Genomic DNA, 23979 nt, shown 5'->3' with positions numbered 1-23979 from the left:
TCACAGCAGCCTCAGAATACCAATCTCTTTGGTCCCGTGACGCCTCTTCACTGCCCCTCATGAGCCCCACGGCTGCTGCTATGCCAGGCCCCACCAAGGATAAGCACAGGCACAGTTGGCGAAAACAAATCTGTATTGGCACTGATGGGCAGCTTAGAGGTCAGGCGGAAATGCCAGGAGTCAGCCTGGCATTTCGTGATCCAGAACTCAGAGTGGAAGAAACACGGGCATCAGAACACTAGGCAAGAGGGTGGCTGCAAGGTGGCTCCAGGCAGCTGCTCTGTAGCGGCCACTTGGATGAATCAAGTGTCACATTCATTTCTTGCTAAATGTGATGCCTATGCTCAGTGTTGAGTCATTCTCGTATCCACTGTCCTGTTCACGCCTACGGGAGAGCTGCCATGCGGTGGGCACACTGGCGTTTTCAGTTGTGCCCAACACCCCTTAGTCTTCACAGCACTGACCCCAATGTCTTCATCCACTGGGGCAGCTTCAGGGTGAGGCAAGGGAGGTACTGGACTCTGAGGATGGGGATGCTCAGGAGCCAAGAGTGAGTTCCCAGTCAGTACTCATGGCAGCCCCCTTGCTCCACTCTGGCCTTGGCTCTGGGAGAGCAGTGCTAATGCTTCAGAGTGACTGCGTTACCAACAGGATCAGTGGAGGATAGAGAAGAGGGTCTTGGGGAAAATACATAGACTAGTTGATGGGCAAAGGGACAGAGAGGCCCAGCACCTTTGAAACAAGGTGAGAGGCCCCCATAGGTACAGACCAATTACAGAGATTATAATTTAACATGGAAGGAGATAGGCACCTTTTCCAGACCATGGTCCTGGCTTGGAATTCAAACAAGTAAGAGTCTGAACAGGTCTTCCCTTCCGCTTTCAGCCCCATCCCTTCTGATTGCAGCTCCCAGAGCTCGGGCCTTGGAGTCTTCCATTTTCCCATGCTGGGTGCTCGGCAGTCCCTTCCCGTAGTCTTCTGTACCCTCAGTGGCAGGGTGGGTTTGGGCAGAACTGATTGGATAAGGAGGCTTTGCCTCACCTTGTGTGATGGAAGTTTCCATTCTCTTGCTCATGGAGAGCACTTTGGGTACCCTCCAGGCTGCTCTTCCAATTGAGGCCTCATATTTGTTTATATCTGCATGAACAGGAGAGATGAGATGAAAGAGAAAGTAAGCCACAGCTTAATAAGCTTCTGCCTTTCATGTGTACCGGCCATAATTAGGGTTCCCTTTAACTTCGTGGGCAGGCTCTAACAAGCCAGGAGAATATGGAGAATAAAGTGCTTCTGCCACATGTGGCTGCTTTACAAAGCATGAACCACATAGGCCACCTTCGCTAAGAACCTCAGGACACCCTAGCAGGCATTTGAGGGGAACATCCCCATTATGTTCAGTGATGCAGAGACTGAGGAGTCTGCCAAGGTCTTAGAGGTGAGTGTGCAGAGAAACCAAGAATGTCCAGGGACTTCAGGTTCTCAGCCTCGAGCACTCCCTGCCCCGGTAAATCACTGTCCATTTCTTAATGGCCTTCCAGAAAGAACCAGCCTTGGAGAGCTGTGGTGCCCAGAAAGGCCAGCTCTCCCCACAAACCTGGCTTCAGTTTCAGGTTCTGGCAGGACTGACTCCTCACTTCAAATGAGACCGTCTGCCTCTCAAGGTAGCCAAGAGGTGAGCTACAGTGCCCAAGGCTGGCCTCCAATCCAGATCGCCACATCCCCCCCTCCCTTCCTGCGTTTCTGCCTCTCCCAGGCTCCCTTCAAGCCTAGCCTGGAGAATATAGGTGAACCGAGATAAATCACACTGTCCAGCCCCGTTCCCCTCTTCCAGGGCAGGTACAGCAGGACAGACCCTGTGAATGCCTCCACTTTTAGTACTGCTTCACAACCTTTCTCCTGTATGATGCCTCTTAAAGCGGAATACTTTCCCAGACACTGTATAGGGTTACCAGGGCCCCAGGGGGTGGTTCTTCATGTATACCATCCAGCCCAGGTCCAGGCTTGGCCAGCTCCTTCTTAGGAACCCAGAAAGGCCCCAGGGACAGTCGCTCCGTCACCAGCACCCCAGCCTCTCGCCAATCGCTGACTCAGTCACTGACCTATGAACCTTCCATGTCCACCACCACCAGACACCAGGCAGAAACTACACCGGACTTAGCCACTCTGATTGCAATTTGTTCCAGAGGCTTTGATTTCATCGTTGCCTTTGTCCACACACCCAAGGCAGAGGGGACAGGTGACTTTGATTTCTGACATTTAGGAGGCACCTGCAGCTCAGGCTCGGTTCAGAGAAGGATTCTGTATCTCTGCCCGCTTTGCCCTATGTGTGTGTCCAAAGCCCTTTATAAGCGTCTCAGATCCCCTGAGAAACACTTCCCAAGCATCATGCTCTGACTAGCTTGAATCTCCAGGTATTACTCCCAAGGAAACAGAGAAGCCGGGGCAGGGGAATCACACAGAAGAGAGGACGGGATCCACATGCAGCCCGCATTCTGATGGCATGTTAGTCAGAGCGGAGGAGAATACTCACAAACTCATAGGACTTGAGGAAAATACTATCGCGGGTGGGTTAGGGCCAGACTAGAGCTACAGAGACACACGGGGACAACAGAGGAAAGGTTAGCGGGTCTGGGGTGGGATGGGGGTCCAGTAGCACATCAAGGGGCAGGAGCTGCTTCGGTGTTCCTGAGGCCCAGAATGGACCAGCACAAATGAGTACGGAGTAACTGAGCACTGGGTGGAGTCCCAGAAGTGAGGTTAGGAGCAGGGCGTCCGCTGCCAGGGAACTCACCCGCTGCTTCTGCTCCGGGATGCCTTCCAGGCCAGGATCTCTTTGTACACCAACCTGCAGAGGAGCTGTGGGGAGTACCAAGGGAAGACACTGTGATCTGGGCTCAGCTGACACATAGGACAGGCGGCTGAGGAAAACAGCGCTCCCCACAGGAAGACATTCCAAGCAAAGGGCAGCTGCCATGTGCTCACCGTCTCAGAATTCCTCATGTTTTATGCCCGAGTTCCAGTCTGTAGACGTAAAGCATTCCCCAATGGCCAGCTACGTACCCCAAGAACTCTTACCAAGCAAGCCAGGATGTCAGCCGAGATGAGCATGTAGAAGACGTTGTTCCAGCCTGTGGGGGAAATCAGCCCGGCCAGCAGGGGCCCCAGAGCCGCACCTGTACATGACAGTCTCATGAAACAGGATGCATACCTTCCCTGACCACCGTGGGCAGCGCACCTAGGGGTCCACCCAAGTCAAGGCTGGGGTTCAACTGCCAGGAGCCCAAACCCGGAACAAACCTATGGAGCCGGTCCCGTCGATGATGGCTGTGACCGTGGAGAGGGCCTTGGCGTTACCCTTCAGGCTCTCATGCGTGCCCTGGGGAGACAGAGTAGGGTGGGACGGCCCAAGCTGAGCAGAACCACTGGATAAAAGTAGCGCTTGGAGAAAGCTAACGAGGATGAAAGGAAAGAGCCCGTGGGGATTCTGCAGCACAACAGAGAGGAAAGGAAGAAGGGGAACGAGACTTGTAGACAGAGCCCCTGACCAAGCCCTCAGACCAGCCTGATAGCCAGGAGTAGCCCACTCACTAGGTCAGCAGAAACCGCTGTGGTGATCAGTGCATACGGGCCATTGACCAGGGCCCCACAGATAATCAGCATCACTGGGAAGACAGCAGAGATGGTATTCTTAGAGATGAGGGACTGTGGGCAGCACAGTGTGTCACAGTCCCTGGCCTTGACCCAGCACCCACTTCTCTAGTGACTGTGTGGGATTCACAGCTCCTCCTCACCTATGGAGCTGGCTATTCCATTCTGGCCAATGTAGTTGTACAAGAACATCTGAAATAGGAAGGAGACAGTTGAAGCCGGTTTCCTCTTGCTGAGCTAGACCGGAGTCTGGAACAGCTGCCTGCTCTGGAAGGCCACATACCACTTGTTCTTCATGCCATATGCATCTAGACTTCTCAAGTCTTTGTCCCAGACATGGATGGTCTAACCATGGTCATCTCAAATTTCTTTTTTATTTTTTGTTTTTTTGTTTTGAGATGCGTGTCATGCAACACAGGCTGCCCTGAAACTCACTCCGTAGCTGAAGAAGACCTTGAACTCCTGATTCTCCTGCCTCAACCTCCCAAGCACTGGGACTACAGGCATGTACCACCAGGTATGGCTCTATAACTTCCCCTTCCCCGCAAAGTCTTCTCTGGTGTCTGTACTTGATCTCTTTACTATTCCTTGGTCAAAGCATGCAGCAGCTGGTGCCTCTCCTTTCACAGGGCCTGGTCCTCCGCTAACTGTCACTTCTCTTTCTCCACGTGCACCCAGGAAACACACGCACGCATGTACAAAGAGACAGCTAGGCATGCCAACGTGGAGATGGACACACAGGCGTGAGGCCCCAGATAATCTGATCATAAGCACATGCACGTTGAGATTATACACGTACCATGGGAGCAGCCAAGATGAGCATGATGCAGCAAGTGGTGGCCCTGCCATTGGTGTAGTCACTGATGAGCCCGGCCATGATGCCACCTGGAACACACGCTCGCTCACACACTGTCCCTGACACAGCTGCTCCTCATCTGCTGCCCAGTTTTCCCATCACCCTGCCACATGCTGGCCTGGCCTTAAGAAAGACCAGCTCTCTCTACAGCCTTCCCCTGCACCCATCACTCCAGGAAACCAAAGCACGAAGACCGTCTTTCTTAGTCCCACCCAGCCTCGCGAATACACCAGGAGGTCTTTCTTCTCTGGATCCACTGCCTGGGTCATGACCCGCTGTCCCTTCTTTCTGCACCTCTGCATAGGAACAGGCAGGAAAGACAGCCTGCCAGAACAAAAGGACAGGGCCTCACCTATGATGCCACCAACATCAAATAGTGTGGATAGGTCCCCAGCCTCCTTGGCACTAAAGTGAGCTATGGAAAACATACAAAAAAAGCATGATTAGATACCCAGGGAGGCTCAGAGCGAAGCTCTGAATACCACAGCTGCAAGAGTCTCTGTGGGACACTGGTCCAACCCAAAGAAGAAGCTGAGGGCCCATGACCAAGTGATTGGCCAGGGCCACAGTGTGAGTTTGCAGTAGCTTGGGGTATACTCCTTTGGGCTCTGAGTCCTACAATACCCTCTTCTGACCTAGACCTTTCAGAGCCAGGTACCACTCCTGGTGTGCCTCCAGCTCTTTCTTCTGGAGTGTAAGGTTTTGGCCCAGCCAGCCATTTCTTTGACCCACTCCTGACCTAGAAGCTCCATAAGGGCTCTTCCTAGGCAGGCCACAGGAATATGCTAATGCCCACAGCCACAGGATGAGACCTGTAGGAACGCGGGGACCCTGGGTTTAGAAAAGGGAACATTTAGAAGCTTTACTGGTAACTCCACCCTCAAGGCTGATTCATACTCTGAAGTCAGCATCAAAGCCACCAAACAAAGGGTCACAATGCCTACAAAACTGCCCTCATATTCTGCCAGTGCCAGAGAGAGGGGGCCCCCATGTTGAGCTATGGGACAAGCTACAGTTCAAGATCTGGTGGTGACTAATCCCCATGGTTTCTTGGTCTCCCATTCAGAGTAAATGTGTGTGTGGCAGGGTGGCCATTGTTCCTTTTCAGAGTTGAGAAAGGGTGACACAGCCCTGGTGAAAGGTCCTGGGTAAGGGGTGGAGCCCTCAGAATCCCGGGGGTCAGGAAAGTGGAACATGCTGCTTTTTGGTGTGCTACCCCATCCGTGGCAAAGCAGTGACTGAGCAGGTGGAGAGCAAACAGCCCTTCCAGCCACCGCAGACCTCTTCCATTGTTGCATCCTTGGGTGGTGGCACTGGAGAGTGGCCATCGCATGGGGGCAGGTCCTTCAGAGTAGCCCAAAAGGCCCTTGGAAGAAGAGCCTTGAAGGCCATGGAGTAAGACGGCCCCACACAGCCTCTTCCATGAGGCAGAGGTGTTCCAGGCAGACTCCACCCACCTTTGGGCCAAGCAGCCCCCCCTACACAGGCTGTAGAAAAGAGGGTTGCAGGACAGAACTTTGTGCTCCTAAGGTCCAACTCAGCTCCCAGGGGGCCGGTGGCTGGGGACAGCGCATGGGGCTCAGCATCCTACTTACTGAAATAAGCAAGCAAATCTCCCAACCGAAGAGAGGCCCAGCTTTGCTTAGGTTGTTTACCAGAGTTACACTCAGGTACGGTGTCCTTTCTGCACCAGCAGGGACCCTGTTTCTCAGCTCTTCTTCCCCTGGGACTCACCCACATTGAAGATGTACAAGGGCAGCCAGTAGAGGAAGGTGTAACTGACTAACTTGGCAAAGAGCAGACATAGCGAGAACTCGATCACACCCTGGGCAGCACAAGAGAGGACACAATGAGAAGGTGCTTGAGAGAGCCCCAGTCCAGTGGAGGTCCCATCGGTGTATAGCACTACCCCATGACTGTCATCACTCCCATACAAAGCAACCCCAAATATGCACCCCATCCTAATGGCAGCAATGTGCCTACTGCCTCATGCCATGTCGAGACAGCCCTCCTATACTGCTCTTCCCAAGGAGCCGCCCTACAGTCTGTACAGAAATTCTTGGTGCCACCTGCCCCCCACGCACCCTATCCCCTGATAGCTAGTGGAAACTCTAGACTCTCCTCCCTGCATCCCACAAACATCTCACCGGAATTTTGAGTGCCCCCAGAAAACTGATGGCTTCAGGCTCGGAGCCTGGCTCCTTGAAGGAGCTGGCTGCGATGTCCACATTACTCTCCCTGCAGGAATAGGGACTGCTCACAGGGTCCTCAGGGTTGTCCCGTTCCTTCTCCAGGTCATCCTGAGCAAAGAAAAAGATCCCTCCTTGTGGGCAGGGCCACTTACCAACCTTCTCTAATGGGAAGGACGGCCCAGGTGAGAGGTAGGGGGCGCCCATCCTTGGGGGAGGTGTATGTTTCTCTCTTGGGCTGGCAGGCCCACCAGGTTGTGGGCCCTCCCATGGCCAGTTCTTGTGAGGAGGACAGGGCTAGGGCTGGAATGATCTACTCACATGGTGCTGAGGAGGGGTGCAGTCCACATCTTCTGGATCTGGGGGGAAGGAGGTGGGGGACAAATACCTTTCTGAGAAGCTTGCCAATAGTTTAGCTCCTCACTTTACAGTGGGTCCAAACTAATGTAGAGTTATCCCTACATGCCCCGCATGGGCCCCAGCATTAAGGGAGCAGACTTTTTAGGCCAGCCTGCCTCTTCTAGGAACTGTGTTATGACTGCTTTTGACCTGGTAGTGATACACCTGACCTTGCCAACTCAGGGCTGTCAGAGAATGAGAAAAAAACAGTAGCCATCTGAATGTATGAGGCACAACCCTCCAGCAGAGCGAGCACTCACTACAGACGAAACATTTAAACTACAATGTCCCTCTTCAGAAATGCTTGGGAGCAAGAACTTTTTTCACTTTACAGATGTAAAGGGCAGTTTCGGGGTCACAGAGCTCATCACCCAATGCTCACAGAATGTCTAACTAGAGCATGGGGGTGGAAGGGTCCACTCACATTCAATAAGAAAGAGGAAAGTGATGATGCCCATGGCAGCCGTGATAACGCCAGGCACGATGAATGACAGGCCCCACTGATGGTTCACCCAGATTCCGGCGATCAGGGAGCCCAGGATGTTACCCACAGACGTGTGGGAGTTCCAGATGCCCATGATAAATCCCCGCCTAAAGAAAAGGGGAGGAAAAGGGATAAAAATCAGGAAAAATACCCCGTCCAGCCAAGCCCAGAAGACTGGCTGCCTCTAGCCTCCAGGACGTGTGCACAACTGAGATTCTCAGGGACCCCAAGGACAATGCAGAGAAAGCTTCGGGCTGAGATCTGGTGAATTAGCCAGCTCCCCGGGCAAGCACAGACAGGAACTCTGAGCATGGGGAAGTCACAAATCTTTCATTCTTCTCTTTTGACCCCTATCAATATCACCCTAAAACAGGAGTCTTCAACTGGGGGTGATTTTATCCCACAGGGGACATCTGGAAACATCTCGAGATTTTCAATGCCCATGACTTGAGCTTTGAAACTGGCATCTAGTTGGGAGATGCCATGCACACTGCAAAAACAGTGTGTGTGGGCAGCCCCCATAGCAAAGAACTGAACAGCTCAGACCAGCATGCTGAAGGTAAAAACAGGCCACCTTATACAAAAATCCAAAAATCTTACCTTTAATCAAAAAATTGAAATAAACCTGTTATGAGAAGCATGTCTGCTCTATGGGTTAATTTCTAAAGATGAAAAAAATAGCACTGCCCTTTAGCTCCAGAGATGTTTCTTCTCAGTGGGTGAGACCCAGAAAGAAGACATTTTTTCCAATGTTTTCTCCTGAAAGTACTCCGGACACTTCCCCTGTACCCCCGGGTCCTTCCCACCCCCTCATGACACTTACTTTCCCTTTCCAAACCAGTTGCCGACACAGGACACCACGGATGGCCAGCCTGTGGTCTGAACAAGCCCATTGCAGACCTGTAGAAGAAAGGGAAGGTAAGAGTGAGCTCAACCATCCCGAGTGGAGGAGGCTCAGTGTCGTGGCTGAGGGGCAGGGAAGACACAGGAGCCTGAGATTGAAGCAAGGAGACCACATCCCAGTCTGCTCTGACCTGGGGATGGCCAGGGGCCTCAAGGGACCTCTCTTTGAGGGAGACAAAGACTCGAGTGCAAGACAGACTCATACCTGGATAAGCACAAAGTACCAGAGCATGTGGATATCCCAGAAGTACCCCAGACCAAAGAGGGAAGTGAACAGGCCGCTGAGCAACATTCCAGCTGAGAGGTAGTAACGGAGGGGCAGCCGCTCCCCAAAGATTCCACTGGAGAAAAAGACAGGGGGTGAGCTCCAGGTTAATGCTATGTCCACTCTACCTCCTCCTTCTCCTATCCATATTACCGAAGCCACTGTGGAAGCCACTGTGGCCGTGGTGACCAGTGTCCTACTGCATTTCAAGACTGACCCCAGCCCTCACTTCCAAGGCTCCTCTGCTTTATCTGACACTCCTTTGACAATTCTGCTGTCACGCCCCTCCCTGCTGGCTGACCAAGCCTTTTATTTATTTATTTTTTTTCAGCACATCCCCTGCTGTTTGGTTTCGGTTCCCATGTGTCCCTTCAGGTTTTAGTGTCATATGCAGATTGCCTTTCGGGTACCATGACTCGGACTTCCCTAAAGCAATGGAAGCTCAACACTCTAAATTCTAAATTCTCCTTCCTCCTTTCAGCAGAGAGGCCTCTGAAACATCAGCAGTCCCGATGTTCAGCTTCTTAGGCAGTGAGAGTTTATAACCTTGCTCTTTATAACCTGTCTTGTTCACCTCAGCTTCTCCCTCACACCTATGTAAACTCCTCCTTCGGTTCTCCCTTTCCAGAGCCTGGAGCAGGCCCTCCACAAACGACCTTTGCAAACAGCCCTGTCTCCTGCTGCTGCGTCCCTCGAAGTTCCCCTTCAGGTAACCCTGTGAAGGTTCGGCCTGCACTCCAAGCTGTTCCCTATTTGTAGGTGTTCACTCCCGCCTCTAGCCTGAGTGTCCTTCCCCACGGCTATGTCCATGGCTCTTCACACTTCAGAGCTCAGCTGTACTGCCTTCCCTAAACTCCTCGTCTTCAATTCCAGTGCACGGCCTGATTACCCAGCGCTTCAACCATTTTCAATTAGCTGCTAAGATAAGGGTCTTTCTACTGGGCCATGAACTCCTCAGAGGTCACACCCTGCCTTGTCCCATCTGTGATTTCTGACAGCAAGCTCTGCCGCTGGGTGAGACCCACACTGGCTGTGTAATTTAGACAGCACTGGGTAGGCTGTCTTTTGGAATCTGCATGTCCAGGGCTTAGAGGACCCTGGTCCATACCCACCGATGCTTCCTGTCCACTGGCAGCAGGTGAAGGAACACTGTGGTGACCACAGTGAAGAAAGGAGACTGGCCATGGGCTAATGGCCTGGGTGGGGCCTTGGCTTTGCGCCCACACCTCGCTCGGCATTATCAGCTTTCCTGCCTTAGCCTGCAGCCCCAGGTCAGTCAGGAGAAGCAGTAGTCACAAAGCATCTACCCCACCCCCACACCCAAATGGGCACAGGCTCTGCCTTTCTCTTACCTAATAAACATGCCAATGGCATAAGCCACTAGGAAGGCGTTGTCCACAGCTCCCAGTAACTCCGTGTAGTCATCTTTGTCTGAAAACAGATGGGAAAGACAAAAAGTTGGCTGGGTAGCTGACCCCACAGGAGTCCCTTTCTTTCTCCAAGAGGAATTGGGGAGTAGAGAGCAGCCATGTACCCAGTTCTTACCAAATGGACTCCAGCTGCACCAGGTAGTATCATTGGGATCGTGGGTGTCATTTTCAGGTCTCACCAGCTCTGAGCAGTTCTGGTGCAGGCGGCTCTGCAAGGCAATGGCACACATTGGTCAGGGATCATATTGTCCCCTGGAGTCCACTCGGCCCAGAGAGAAGCAAGCAACCTGCTCTTCAGTCCCAAGCAGCACTGCTTCTCCCACCATAATCCATGCTTCCTCCTTTTGGCACCTCCTCCAGAAGGGGTTGGTGGGCAGAAGACGCTCATGAATGGAATCCACAGAGCCTAAAACCTCTGCCTTCTCAGCTCCCCCCACCAAACAACACTGCTGTCTGGAAGGTGAAAAAGGGGGGATGTGTAGGAAAACATTGCAGAAGGATTGTAGGAAAGAACCACCAACAGTGGGTATCTGGCAGGTGGAGGGAACAGTCCCAGCGACCAGGGAAAAGGAACTTGGAAGGTGATGGCCTGAGGTCTGGAGCAGCCAACTGCAGCCCACATGTCTGCCAGGTCCAGCATGCCCTGCAGAACGCTCTCCCTTACCAGCCAGCCTCACCTTAACAATGCTGATGGGCTTTCTGGACATGTGATAACAGACGTAGACGAGGAAGGTGAGCAGCAGGATGAAGCCACGGAACCTGGAGGAGAGAGGGGCAGCACGGTCTGCAGAGGCCCAGCCACCGCGCCTTCAAGGCCTCAGCGCCAACGGTTTACCTTCGGGCTCTCTTCTAGACCCAAGCTCCCAGGGCAAAGGTCAGGAGTGCCTACGAGCAAACCGGCCCCCTTCTTTCCAACCCTTAGCCCTTCTAGGGTCTTACTGCAGCAAGGCTGTCTCTGTGTCTGGATATGTGGAGCAACTACGGCCACAGGGAATTGAATCATTCTCTAAATGTCTGAAATGATGGGCATGGGGTAGAGTTAAAGGGGAGAAGGGTCTTTCTCCAGAGCGAGGTCCAGTTTCTCTTGTGCTTAGAAGACAGCCAACTTGGTCCAGACTACGGAAAGAGATGACTCAACTGGGACAGCTGGTGACAATGCCTGAGTCCTCTCCCTCATGGTCCCTGGCTCGTGGTCAGTTCCGCTCCACAGAAAGGTGATGGTTTCCTCTGTGGCTCACACACCCCTTGTGACCTCCCCTGACCTACTTCTTAGCTCATGTGCTGGCCAGATGGAAAGAGCAGTCTAATCAAGAGCCACTCCAAGTTTCCACCGCGCCATAGCTGCTGCACCTCACGTGGGGCCTAGGGAGGATCCTGCAGGGCTCCCCTGAGTCACTGTTTCCCCAGCAACGGATCAGCTGAGCTGATTCAGCAACCGGGAACCAGGAGGTAGATGGAAGAACTAGACCTCAGAATGGGGGGCTGAGGGGACAGCTCAGTGGTAGAACACATGATTAGTACGCTCGAGGCCCTGAGTTCTAGCCCACCAATCAACAAACCAACCTGGAAGAAAATGTCAAATGTTAGGGGAAGACTCATGCCTCTGCTCCTTAAAGAGAAGGGCTGGGGAGAAGGGCAAGCAGGCCCTGGAGTCCTCTTCTCCCTTGGCTCCATGAACCTAAGGCAGACACTTGGATACTCACCCTGCCCTTTCTGGTAATCTGTCTCCAGACTCTAAACTCACTTCCCCCAAGCCCGTAATTAAGCAATGCGGGCCACCACTTGTGAAACAAAAGGTGTTTCTGCAAAACCTTAATTGAGTTGAGCTGTCAAACCTGCCTCACTTCGTCCTGGACTTCAGCTTCCTGCCAGGACGTCGTCAGTTTCTATTCTTTCCATGGCTCTGTATTTTTTCTTTTAAACCTTGGATGGTGATGCACACCTGCTGTGACAGCACTCAGGAGGCTGAGGCAGGAGGATTGGGAATCTGAGGCCAGCCTGGGGACATAATGAAACCTAATCTCAAAGCACCTCCTTGGCTACTTGTTTCCGAGACACCTGTGTCAATCACAGAGGTCTTCTAGGAACCGAGGAAGCCAAGGTTACCTCCAGATGCCTGCCTGACCCAGTGACTGACATCAAAAAGCTTAACGACACTGAAATTTTCCAGGTCTACCAATTATATATATACACATATATACATATATGTATATATGTGTATATATAGTTATATATACATATATATATAGTTATAGTTATACACACACACACACATATATGTTATACACACACACACACACACACACACACACATAGCTGATTCCTAGTTCAGGGATTTCTAGAATTCTCTGTTAGAGAGAGGACCCAGCCAGTCAAGGCAAAGAACAATGGATGGATGGGAACTGCAACCCTATAGTTAACTGGGCTGTTGCCTAATCCAGGGGAAAGCAGACAGCACTGAGTGACACCTCCCACTCACTCACCTGGTTAGTCTTCTGCCTCTGGCTTCTTCAACTGTAGGTGACGGTAATATCAGCCCTAACTCGCTCACTCTCATCCTAGTCCCTGGGTACCTGTGCTTTCACCTTTACGTGCCACACAGCTCAGCTGCTGTGACTACTATCTTAATGACCACATAGAGGTGCCAGGGTCCTTGCCAGGATGTGTGGCCACAGTCACAACATACCAGATCCTTTCTGGTTCTGAACGACCTTTGGGAACTCCAGTCCCACTGTTTGCCCTGAGAGCCCAGCAGTGACGGCTGCTCAATAACAGACCCTCCTGTTACCTGGGTGGTGGGAGGTCTTTCCGTCTATGTGTTGCTTTTATTAATGAATAAAAAATCTGCTTTGACCTATAGCAAGGCAGAACCTAGCTAGGCAGGGAAAGCTAAACTGAATGCTGGGAGGAAGAAGGCAGAGTCAAAGAGAAGCCATGTAACCCCACTGGAGAAAGATGCTGAAACTTTACTCATGGCAATACACAGATTAATAGAAATGGGTTAAATTAGTAAGTAAGAGCTAGCCAATTAGAAGCTAGAGCTAATAGGCCAAACAGTATTTCAAATAATATAGTTTCTGTGTGATTATTTCTGGAGTCTGGGTGGCCGGGAAACAAGCAGCCTCCTACAACACCTGGAAAGTAAGGCTGCATCTCATTAGACACTCTAGATGCCTCATGAGATAGACGGAACCAAAGCGGCACTAGAGGAACAAGCCAGCTGTCCGAGTCCTTCCCCTTTCACCTCTACCCCAGTGTTCACACTATTTTCCTCCCGCACACCAGGAGCTTCCCAGGGAGGAAGGTCCAGCCCATCTTTCTCTGATATTATCCATCTGAGTTCTCAGGTGTGCATTCTTCTCTGCTCAATGCCCCTTTCATCCAGAGTTTCATCCCTCCCGACCATGGGTAGGAAAAGCCATCGCAGAGAAGAGACATAGTCATGTCCAAATCTAACACCCTGATGTTCTTGGGAAAAAAAAATAAAAACAAGATTACTTCTGCATCCATTCAAGCGCCTCCCACGTCACAGGCACCACACTAGGGATCTGACAACTGCAAGAGAAATGGGAAGGAAGATCCTGCTTTCTGGACTTCACGGGTCAGTGGGGAAAACAGAGAGTAGCGGACCATGCCATAAAAGCAGGAAGCCTTGGGTGACAAGGGAGTACAGGCGGACACAAAACCATTGGGATGGGAGTGGTGTCAGGAAAAGGAGAGGTGGTTTCAAAATCATGCAGGAGATGGCTAAGTCAACCAGGGCTGGGCAGGGGGATGTGCCAGGGAGCAAACCCTGGGGAAGGTACCGAGGTGTGAAATAAGAATGCTAGCTTGGGAACACCGCATGGCTTCAGATATCTGGAAGAGGAGACTGAGTCAAGTGGAGGAGGAAAGGAATGAGGTAGGACCTAGGTCAGGTAAGGCCCTGTGTGCCGAGAAGTCAAGTTTGGGCTATCTCTTGAGGAGGATTAGAAGCCGTCAGAAGGGCTGGGCTTTCCTAGACAACGGTGCTGTGGACACGAGCCAGGTGGGGACATGGCAGCCTCACAGGATGCCCTCAATTTCAAGCTCATGTCTATAGGGACAAAAGTAAGGACTTAGAACCAGGCAAAGATAGCTCTCTTCCCTAAACTTATTTACTCCTCTGAGAAGTAGTACTTCTTCCACCTTGTTCCCGGAACTACTGAGAGATGTTTACTACAGAGCTTACAGCACTCCCGACTCCCAGAGGATGCTTAAAAATGGCTGATACTGTTTTAGATTAGCTGTGAAGAAGAGCCGGAAGGACTAGAGGCAGCTCTCACTATTATTACAAGGGGATTTCTGGACCTTTATTTGCCTGACAGAACTTAGGAGGCCATCAGTCCCTCCTCCCTACCTCTCCAGGAGACCTACCTGGGTCTCCTAAGACACAAAGACCTGGGATTGCTTGTGCCCTGCCTTGTTTAGGGTGGGTGGGAGAGAGTCTGCAACCATACAGGGAAACTGGGTAGCTGAGGTCTTCTGGGGGGCAGACAGGAGATCAATCAGTCCACACTGGCATCTGATCTGCGATTTTTATTTTCAAACCTGCCCAGCCTATATCCCAACCTCCAACAAAATAACTGGACCCCCAATTCAGCAGGAAGGACATGACCTTTGAGAGTCAGGGTTCCAAGGCTGTGCTGCATGGTGTTAACCTGACACTGGTCTCCTCTGGGACTTCCTGCCTGGCCTCTAAAGGGTGGAAGGTTAAGCTCCAAGTCACAACACTGACTGGGCCCCAGTCTACTTGGAGCCAGGCCTCCTACTAGCCTAGCTCCTTTCAGGTATTCATGAAAGGGCCCCAGGTGCTGTCATTCAAAGAGGCCCAGAAACGGGAGGAGGGGGGTAAGACTAAGGGTGGGGCTAGACTGAGGCTGCAGAACTCCAGCTCCTTCACAGGCCAGACAGCTGAGGACTCTGGGCAGGGCAGGACCTGTAGGTTTCACTTCTCATAACTCCTTCCCCTCAGCAACCAGAAGCCCCCACAGGGGATGCAGGGAGAAGACTTGCAGAGTCATGAGGCAGGAGATGGCCATCCTGGTGCAGAGCTGGGCGGGACAAGCAGGCCAGGGGCCAAGGAACATAGACCACTCCATGTGGGGGTAGCTGCCCCATGACGGAAGGCTTTTTTTTTGGGGGGGGTGGCGCTTCTTAGAGTCCCACCTCCTCCACCACCAGATAGTGGTTACTGAATAACCAAGTCAGATAGAGTGAGACCAGCTATCTCTTAACTGTTAGCTGACAACCCAATTCTTCTTTGCCAGGACCTTGATAATAGCTTTATCAACTTCATTAAGACTTTGCACTAAGAATGATTCTGGGCTAGGAACAGGGAACAAGGTGTCCCACAGTAGCAGTAGATAATAAACAAACACCACCCTTAATTAATTATTCTCCTCACCATCACCACAAGTCAACAAAACCCCAAGAACAGCCTCTGATCTTGGGAGAGGTGGAAACGGGCCCCTCTTCTCTCTCATCACTGCTCCCTGCCTCCTCCTTTGTTCCACAGCTACTTCCCTGACCTGACCGTGACTTAGAGACAATGGGGCTTCAACTCTGTCATTGATCATCACCCCTGCTTCAACCTGGGACGGCCCCCACAGTGGCTGCAGGTGACCTTGGCGCTCTTCCTGAGGAAATGAACTTGGTGACCTGTTCTTGGGTGTGCCTGTTCTGGGGACAGTGGTTCTGGAGAGGAGAGAGGGCTGAGTAGAATAATAACCAGACCAGGGTCAATGAGGACGATGCCACCCTCACCCTCCATCAAGCCTTCTGTCAATACTGGGAGATGTCCTAGTGGGGAAGGGTCAGGCAAGAACAGGTGCCCAAGGGCAGAGTCCTGTGTCATGCCTACAGTGTACGAGAGTGAGCAGGGTCAGGCCAGGCTGGGAAGGCCTCTGAGGAGAAAGCTGTCATGGGACAGGGAGCAGGCCCATGGAATCCCATGCCTCTGGTCCTCCTCCTCTATTTGGGTCTGAGGCACTGCTCTGAGAGGTGGAAATGACAGGGCTCAGATGGCTAACAGGTGAAAGCACCACTCTTCTGAGCAATGGCTGCGCGCACAACAGGGATGGACGGGGCTGTACTGAGGGCCACATCCTTCCAGGACCCCCCAGGAGGCCTGACCTTAGCCTCACCCTTGCTGTCTCCTGAGTATGCCTAAGCTAGACGTTAGAGGAGCGGTGACACCAGCGCCAGCACCACACAGGCCAATTTAGTGACAGTCAGCTGGCGGTGGGGTCTGGCCGGGGCTCTACTCCTATAAAGCCCACAAACTTGCTCCCTTCACAACCTTCCAGCTGGCCTAAGTGACACCTTGTGCTGTAGCTCCTAGCCCCGCCCATTCACTCTTTCTGAGCACTCGGGGCTCCCCTAGTTGGCTTTCTTCTCAAATATATATTCCTTCTCTCCAAAAAGAAGAAAAGATCATCTCCTTAACCATAAATTTCATCTGGAATGTTCTGACTTCCTGTGGCTACTAGACAGTGGTTTCTCGTCTGGGAAGGATCTTGGGGCCCGGTCTTAGGTCCCCTGGATCTCTCTGATCCAACATTCAATCCCAGCTAGAACGGGACTAGAAGCATGGCATTCGCGGAGCTGCTTGCAGATCCAAGGCAGCTTTTGTGCTTTGTGTTGGTGTTTCTTTGGGACTGCCCAACTCTGGCCTCCGTGAGCACTGGCTACAGCTTGACAGAGAAAGGTCTCCACCCAGCTACACAGACAACTCCAAGCGGCCTCCTAGATCATTCCTCACAGCTTGAGCAGACTGGCAACACTCGGAGCGGTGGGGGTTGGGCAGGCAGATCTGTCCTTTAAGGAGGGAAAGAGGAAACACCGGGGAGAAAAGGGGAAGCCCAGGAAGCAGCTGCTGTGAGCTGTGCTAATAAAGATGCGGGGGATGGGCCTTGGGCTCACGCGCTGGGTGACAGGAAGGTGGTGAGACTCCCAGCATTCTGGGGATCACTCCTTTTCAGGGCACATGGCTCTAGCCTTCACAGCTCTCCCTAAGCAGTTCCTTCTGCTGCCCTTATCGAGCACCTCTTGGCAGGAGCCAGGAAAATAAGACGAAGGACAGGAACCATCTGGGTCTCAGATCTGATTTCGGCCCTCTGGCTACAGAATAGGGAAAAGGACATCAGAGGCAAGCCAAAAGAAGCTGAGCCTTCATTTCTGGTTCTGTTAACTTACTGTCACTTTGGAGCAACTTGTTCAACCTCTCAAGGCTTGGTGTTATTTTTAAAATAAAAGAGTAAACGACCACACAAGATCGTCACAAGGACTAACAAATACACTGGGCACACCCATATCTGACACAGGCAGCAGCCCTCGGTGTGTGCTTGACTGTTTTTCTGCTCTCTCTTCCACACCAACTCCACAGCACAGAGCCATCTGTCAGCCCTTTCCGTGTCCAGCTCCCATGGGAAGATTAAGGAATGGGGCGAACACAAACAGTGTAGGAGTCCAGCTCCTGCTCCTCCTCTGCCAAAGCTATCTCCCTCCACACCCATTCCTGCTCATCCAGCTGCTGGGTCACCCTCCTCCAGGTCCCGAGTTTCTCCTCCTCACCCAGCCCTGTATGCACTGGCCACAGTCGTCTCTCTGGAAAGATGCCCATGCAGACACCAACACCGGGCATTTCCAGGGCTATGGACCCTCTGGGGGTTTGGTGGCTCAGGAACACCACAAACTGGCTGTCTGCTCAGTCCTGACATGGGGTGGAGTAACGCCCACTGGGTGGAAACTCCACAGACTCTGTTGGCCTCCACACACCTGGTGCCACCTGCTCACAACCCCACTCCAGGCTCTGTGTTCTTGCAAGCTATGTTCCTGCTGGCTGGAGCACCAGACAGCCAGTCCGCAGACAAAGGCTGCCCCATTCGCTGAGTCAAAGGTGATCTCTTCCCAAGTGGCGAATCCCTTCTACAACAGAAATTTCAATTGCCTAGCAAATCCCAATTTCTCTAGCCTAAGCACTTTAAAAAGCATTCCACTTGCATACACATCATAAAGATAAAGATGCTATCAACTTGAGGGGGGCATGGGAGGGGTTGGAGGGAAGGAAAGTGATAAGTTCAGTTAAACTTTTTGGGTTTTTTTTTTACACTACTCCCTTCCCCCAGGGTTCCTCTGGGTAACAGCCCTGGCATTTCTGGAACTCACTTTGTAGACCAGGTTGACCTCTAACTCACAGAGATCTGCTTGCCTCTGCTTCCAGAGTGCTGGGATCAAAGATGTGTGCCACCACCACCTGGCTAAAAATATTTTTTTCGAAAAGAACTAAGTAAATGTAAAAAATCAAACTTCTCATTTAATCTCAATACCCTGAGATATGAGGGTTGTCATTTTCCTTGTGTAGTGAAGGAAATGTAGCCTCATAGAGATTGACTTGTCTAAAGTCAAATGACAGTGTGGGTTTTATTTTCCACCCACATGATCATCAGGAGTACACTGGGAAGACCAAAGGCTTGGGAGTCGGATTAACCCAGAATCAACTCCAGTACAGCCATTTGCCAGCAACACAATGTTTGACAAGCCACATGCGTTTCTGTGTCTCCGTTTACCAGCATGTCCCATGGGAGAACTAACCTTTCATTAAAAAAAGAAAAAGACAAATTAATATTGCCCAGTACAAAGTAGTACCTACAGAAAGCTTGCAGAATGACAGCCAGCGGTTAAGCTTCTGGGCTGAACACAAGCCTCGCACCCACTCAAATCTCTCCATTTGAACGCTGCGGCAATCTTATGCGCAGGCTTTGCTGCTACCCTTATTTCTCAGGAGAAGAGTTCAAGACTCCCTGCTGCTATCTTCAGTCTATGTCGATGCTCTCCTCAGGGCAGTGTGAAAGTTGTGTGTGACAGAGTTCATTTCTAACTTTCTTTCACACTGCTCGTCCTTTTCCTGTGGTCTCCGTCTTGACTCATGGTTTGTTTAGCACAGGAAATGTGCACGTGTTAGCATCCGTCTGTTGTGATCATCAATAACAAAAACAGAGAGAACCACCACGGCTGCATGCGTCCTGCGTGCCAAGCAATGTCTACCTCTAATCTTGAAAACTTCATGTATCAGACATACTCCAGGAGGCAGTTTTCTTCAAAATCAACTCAGCTGACCTCTAAAAGACACAGGCCATTTGACCCATCACCCTTCGGCACTCAGGGCGGGCAGCACTACTTCTAACATTGCTAGCGTGGGAGTGGGGATGTAGCTCGGTAGCCGAGCACTTGCCTGGCACACACGAGGCCCTGGGTTCCATCCTTAGAGTTACACAAACAAACACATGAATAGGACAAAGTAAAAAAAGGATTGATGACTGCTGTGTCCACAGCACCTCTCCAGATCCTACCATTAATTCCAAGAAGGTGGGGCGACATCTTCATTGTCTCTGCGAGCCCCAGAGTCAGTAACTCACAACACACAGTGGTAAAAGGATTCCTAGCCACATCTATCCTGAACTTTGGAGACGGTAGAATTTTGGAGACTATGGTAGCTAGAGTCGCACTTCCGGAAGTGTGCAAGTGGGACCGAGGATATAGTTCAGTTGGAAGAGTGCTTGCCTAGCATACACAGGGCCCTGGGCTTCCATCCCTAGTACCACATAAACCAGAAGTGGTGGAATATGTGCGTAATCACAGCTCTAAGTAGGGGAAGGCAGGAGGCTCGTAGTGGGGGGGGGGGGGGAAGGCAGGAGGGTCAGAAATTCAAGGTCATTAAGTGGTTCAAGGCCAGTATGTGCTAGAGATCTTGCTTTTAACAGACAGTGCACAAGTGATGTGTGTGTAGAAGGCTGTACTGTGCACATCCCTGTACTGAGAGGCTGACATATGACAGATTCTTTACCATGATTCACCCTCACAGGGTTAAGGAGTAGCTCAGTGGTAGAGCATTTGCCTGGCTTAGTTATAAGAAAGATTTTGTGGAAGGGAGTGTGGTTTGCCTGGGACTGTAATAGGTTCAAGTAGGAAGTCTGAAAAGAAGCAGTTAGTATGTTAAGATCTTGCAAAGCAGGCTCAGGTTTGATGACTTGTCTCACAGAACTTTGAAAATCAGGTTCCTGAAAAATCACCTAGATTTGCTCTTTGGCGTTTTAGAAAGAGAAGCGCTGAGTCTAGCAAGGCTCGTCATATGAATATCATCAGTTCATGTTAGAACCGTGGGGGAAATCAGAAGAGATAACCAGTTTTGTCTACATTAAACATAGAGATAAAATGCTATCATTTGATATTATTTCTGTGTGAGAAGTTACTCAGATTTCTGGATGCCCTCTCTGTCCATTTTTTTTTTTTAAATTTTGGCATTGAACCTAGGGCTTTGCATGTGCTAGGCAAGTGCTCTACCACTAAGTTACATGTTTAGCCTTTTTCTATGTTTTATTTTGAGATAGGATCCCTTTACTTGCCCAAGTTGAACTCACAATCCTCCTGCCTCAGCTTCCTGAGAAGCAGAGAATTACAGGCCTAGCCACGTTTCCACTGATCCTGATGTTGCTTTGTCTGACTGCAGCATGTAGAGCTGCCTACTGTGCTTTCAGCTACCAGCTAAAATGTTACTACATTTAGTAACATAAAATGGAGTAGGCTACAACTCCATTTCTTTAATTTGAAATACAGCATCTTCCAGGCCATTGGTCTTCACCTACAAATCAGATGGATAGGGACCTACTCCGAATCGACTCTTTTTGGTTGTTTATAGTCTTGGGATATTATGTGAATGATTCTCGGTTTTCTTTAAGAATGTATTTAATGTGTATGAGGGTGTTTGCCTGCATGTTTGTGCACCACTTGCCTGCCTGGGTCCCATGGAAGCCAGAAGGTATCAGATCCCCGGGAACTGGAGTGACAGGTGGTTGTGAGCCGCCATGTGAGTGCTGGGAATAGATCCTGGGTCCTCTGGAAGCATTGCTGGGGCTCTTAATGGACGAGCCATCTCTCCAGCCCAACTCAGAATTTTTGTGTTGTATCTCTCTTAAGGTTTTCCTCTCTAAAAATTGTGTTTGTTTGTTTGTTTTTATAAGTTGAACACTTACTCTTCTGATAGTCCCACTTGGACAACTTTAAGTACACAGTGGTGAATGATCAGGAGACTTCTTTCTGGAGGAGCTGAATTCCAGGGATTGCTAAGCCAAGATGTGAAGGACCACCACTAATAAGCACAGGAGTCAGTGAACTGTTGTGACTGTCACTTATGCTTGAAATGCTATTCAGGATGCCCGCAGAAGGAAGACCTTTTTCTTTCCTCTTAAGTGATCCATAACACACAGCAATTTAAACAGTGTTGTATTTTTTGTAAACTAAAATCCAGAAACTCCGAGTCTTGTTTTACAGGGCAATGTGGCTCTTTGTAAAGCTTCCATAAGAATCTCTTCTTTCTTTTTAACAAGAACAGATTTAGAAGAGCTGGTTATGTAACCAAGGCCTTGACTGGATACTGTCTTCCACAAGGATGGATATGTAATAATAACTATATTAGACCCTTAGAAAGAACTGAGGCTCACAGTGTGGAGTCAATACTAACAGAGCACTCCCAAGGAAATGGTTTTCTGAGTTCCTGGTCTTCACAGGTAGAAGAAAGTTGCTCGGTTTTTCGGGTCTAAAAGCCTTAGGATATTTAGCGGACCCAGAGAAAGAAGGATCTGCCCAAATTTATAGATACAGCAGGTAATACATGATAAAGACAGTCCTTGGCACCTCAAGACAATAAATAGTAAAATGAGTATGAAAACCCAATAACAATGCTAGACTACCTATGGGAGACTGGAGCAAGGCTCAGTCAGCAAGGTATTTGCTGCACAAACTGAGTGTTATCCTCAGTGCTCACATTAAAGGCCTGCCACAATGGTCGCTGCATCTGTGCTCCCGGAGAGGGATGCACCCGGAGAGGGAAGGCAGAGACAGGTGAGAGCTACCTAAAGCTCCGTAGAGCTGAGTGCCAAGTTCTGGGTCCCAGTGAGAGAAACTCTGTCTCAAAGAATAAGGTGGGATGGCTTCTGAAGGACACCTGAGGTTGACCTCTAGCTTCCACGGGGACACACACGCACCACCTACTAAAGGAAAACTACACACACACATTAAATTAATTTTTTAAAGTTTCCTTATGGAAACTTCTAGTAACACAAACTTAGCATGACCTACCTGGTAAATTAATGCTTTTGCTGTACATGGGCAAACAATGAGATTAAATCTAAGGAGATCCACTTTATTGTATGATCAAAAATTTTGAGATGTTAAAAAAGCTGAAATGGAGTCTATAGAGAAAACAACTACGTGTCAAGGAGAGGACACTCTCCAGGCTATCTGCATCTGGTTTGTTATTTATCCTGATTTTAGTTTTTCTTGGCACTGAACTATTTTATTCTCTGAAGTGGTAGTTAACCAGATAAGTCTTGTAAAATACGTTTGCTAGTGAAATGGCATCGAGTCTTAATGTCTAAATGAGTTGATTTGTACTATGCTTTTAAAAATTGTGGTAAAATATACATAGCAAGAAAAGTTATCTCAATCACCTTTAAATTTAAAGTCAGAAGCGGCAAGCATATTCACATTGTGCAACCATGGCTGCTACCCACATCCACTAAACAGCAACTCCCTACTCCTCTCTCTCTCAAGCCTCTTTCCTTCCAATTATGACATCTTCTTGCTCCTTCATTATGATGGGAGGGAGGCATACTCTCTAACCCAGGCTCAAGCTAAAGTCCTTAGCAGAGTCGTTTTATATCTTTCTGAAAACACAAAACTTTTTAATAGTTCCAGATTTAGAAAGGACCAGATAAACCATCTAAAGGATATTGTATGTGATGACCAGCCTGATTGAGAGCGCTGGAAACCGAACACTGTTTCAACCAGGCCAAATAGATCACACTCTAAGCATCTGCCCAGTCTGTGTTAAGTTTTATAGTTTATAAACAATGGCAACCAACAAAATATTTTAACACCCCCCCCCCAGTTGCTGCTCGTCCCCTCCCCCCTCTCGTCACAGACCAAGCACATTGCTCTGATGGAGAGTGGCCAAAACCTTTTCTCCCAGCAGATGGGTGATCTTGTGGTCTTGGGACAGCGTTGTGAAAGCCAGCTCACAATTTAAGGGTGACCACCCAGTGTTGGGGGAGTGGCAGCTCTACTCCCAGAGACCTACCCTAGCTAGGCATCCCTGAGACTGGAACGGTGCCCCCAGGCAGGCTCCCAGAACCAGTGATTTCTGGCTTCTGTTACCTAATTCAATCAATAAAATAAACTAAAATGGGACCAAAGATTCCTGGCCACCTTTATATACTGCCATTCCCTGGCCTCGGTTTCCCACAGGCAAATCCAGATCCCCTAAGTGCTACACTAAGAGTTGGAGGTACTCTACAGGTACCCGCCTGTGCGCCTGTGTTTGCAGATACGGGTGACAAACCGGAAGGATGAAGACTCTTAGGCAGCCTGTTCTTCACCAGGGTCATACATTAGTCTGGGCTGATGTGGAATTAACAGGTCTTTGTTACTAACCGTCCATGCCTGCGCCACTGAAGGAGCCCGGGCTCGAAAAAGCTAGAACCTCCTCCCCCACCCCAGGGACAATCAGAGACATCAGCCGCCCGCCCGAGTGCGTCTCTGAGCGTCCCGGCAGCCTCCCTCTCCAGCCCTGCTCACCAGCTGTCCCTAGAGAAGGCACGGAGGAACCAGATACCCGGAGCCAAGGAAGACCGCATCTTGCGTGGCCGGTACCGGAGCTGGGAAGAGGGCACAGAGCCGGCGCGAGTCCCCGCCACCATCGACTGTTGTTTAAATGCCCCGCCGGCTGGCCC

The 23979-nt window shown here is 50.5% G+C and overlaps 1 protein-coding gene across 2 annotated transcripts; it reads right to left on the bottom strand.

Moving 5' to 3' along the window:
* Positions 1–115: 115 nt before the first annotated feature.
* On the bottom strand, positions 116–23979 carry Slc37a2 (solute carrier family 37 member 2). 2 transcript variants are annotated; one of them, XM_048448794.3, is made up of 19 exons: positions 23825–23979; positions 10849–10930; positions 10287–10380; positions 10094–10172; positions 8682–8817; positions 8397–8473; positions 7514–7680; positions 7012–7049; positions 6649–6801; positions 6236–6326; positions 4854–4916; positions 4445–4530; positions 3789–3837; positions 3586–3659; positions 3295–3373; positions 3073–3170; positions 2789–2853; positions 2528–2583; positions 116–1137 (listed from the first exon to the last, which is right to left on the bottom strand). In XM_048448794.3, exons 1-18 carry the CDS (start codon positions 23944–23946, stop codon positions 2553–2555), a joined length of 1584 nt encoding a protein of 527 aa, XP_048304751.2. In that variant the 5' UTR covers positions 23947–23979; the 3' UTR covers positions 116–1137; positions 2528–2552. The 2 variants fall into 2 exon arrangements, with proteins under 2 accessions (XP_048304751.2, XP_048304768.2); XM_048448811.3 differs by lacking the exon at positions 2528–2583.

Source organism: Myodes glareolus, chromosome 4, assembly GCF_982192425.1.
Source record: "Myodes glareolus chromosome 4, mMyoGla1.1, whole genome shotgun sequence".
Taxonomy (NCBI): domain Eukaryota; kingdom Metazoa; phylum Chordata; class Mammalia; order Rodentia; family Cricetidae; genus Myodes; species Myodes glareolus.
This window is presented reverse-complemented; position numbering and strand designations above follow the sequence as displayed.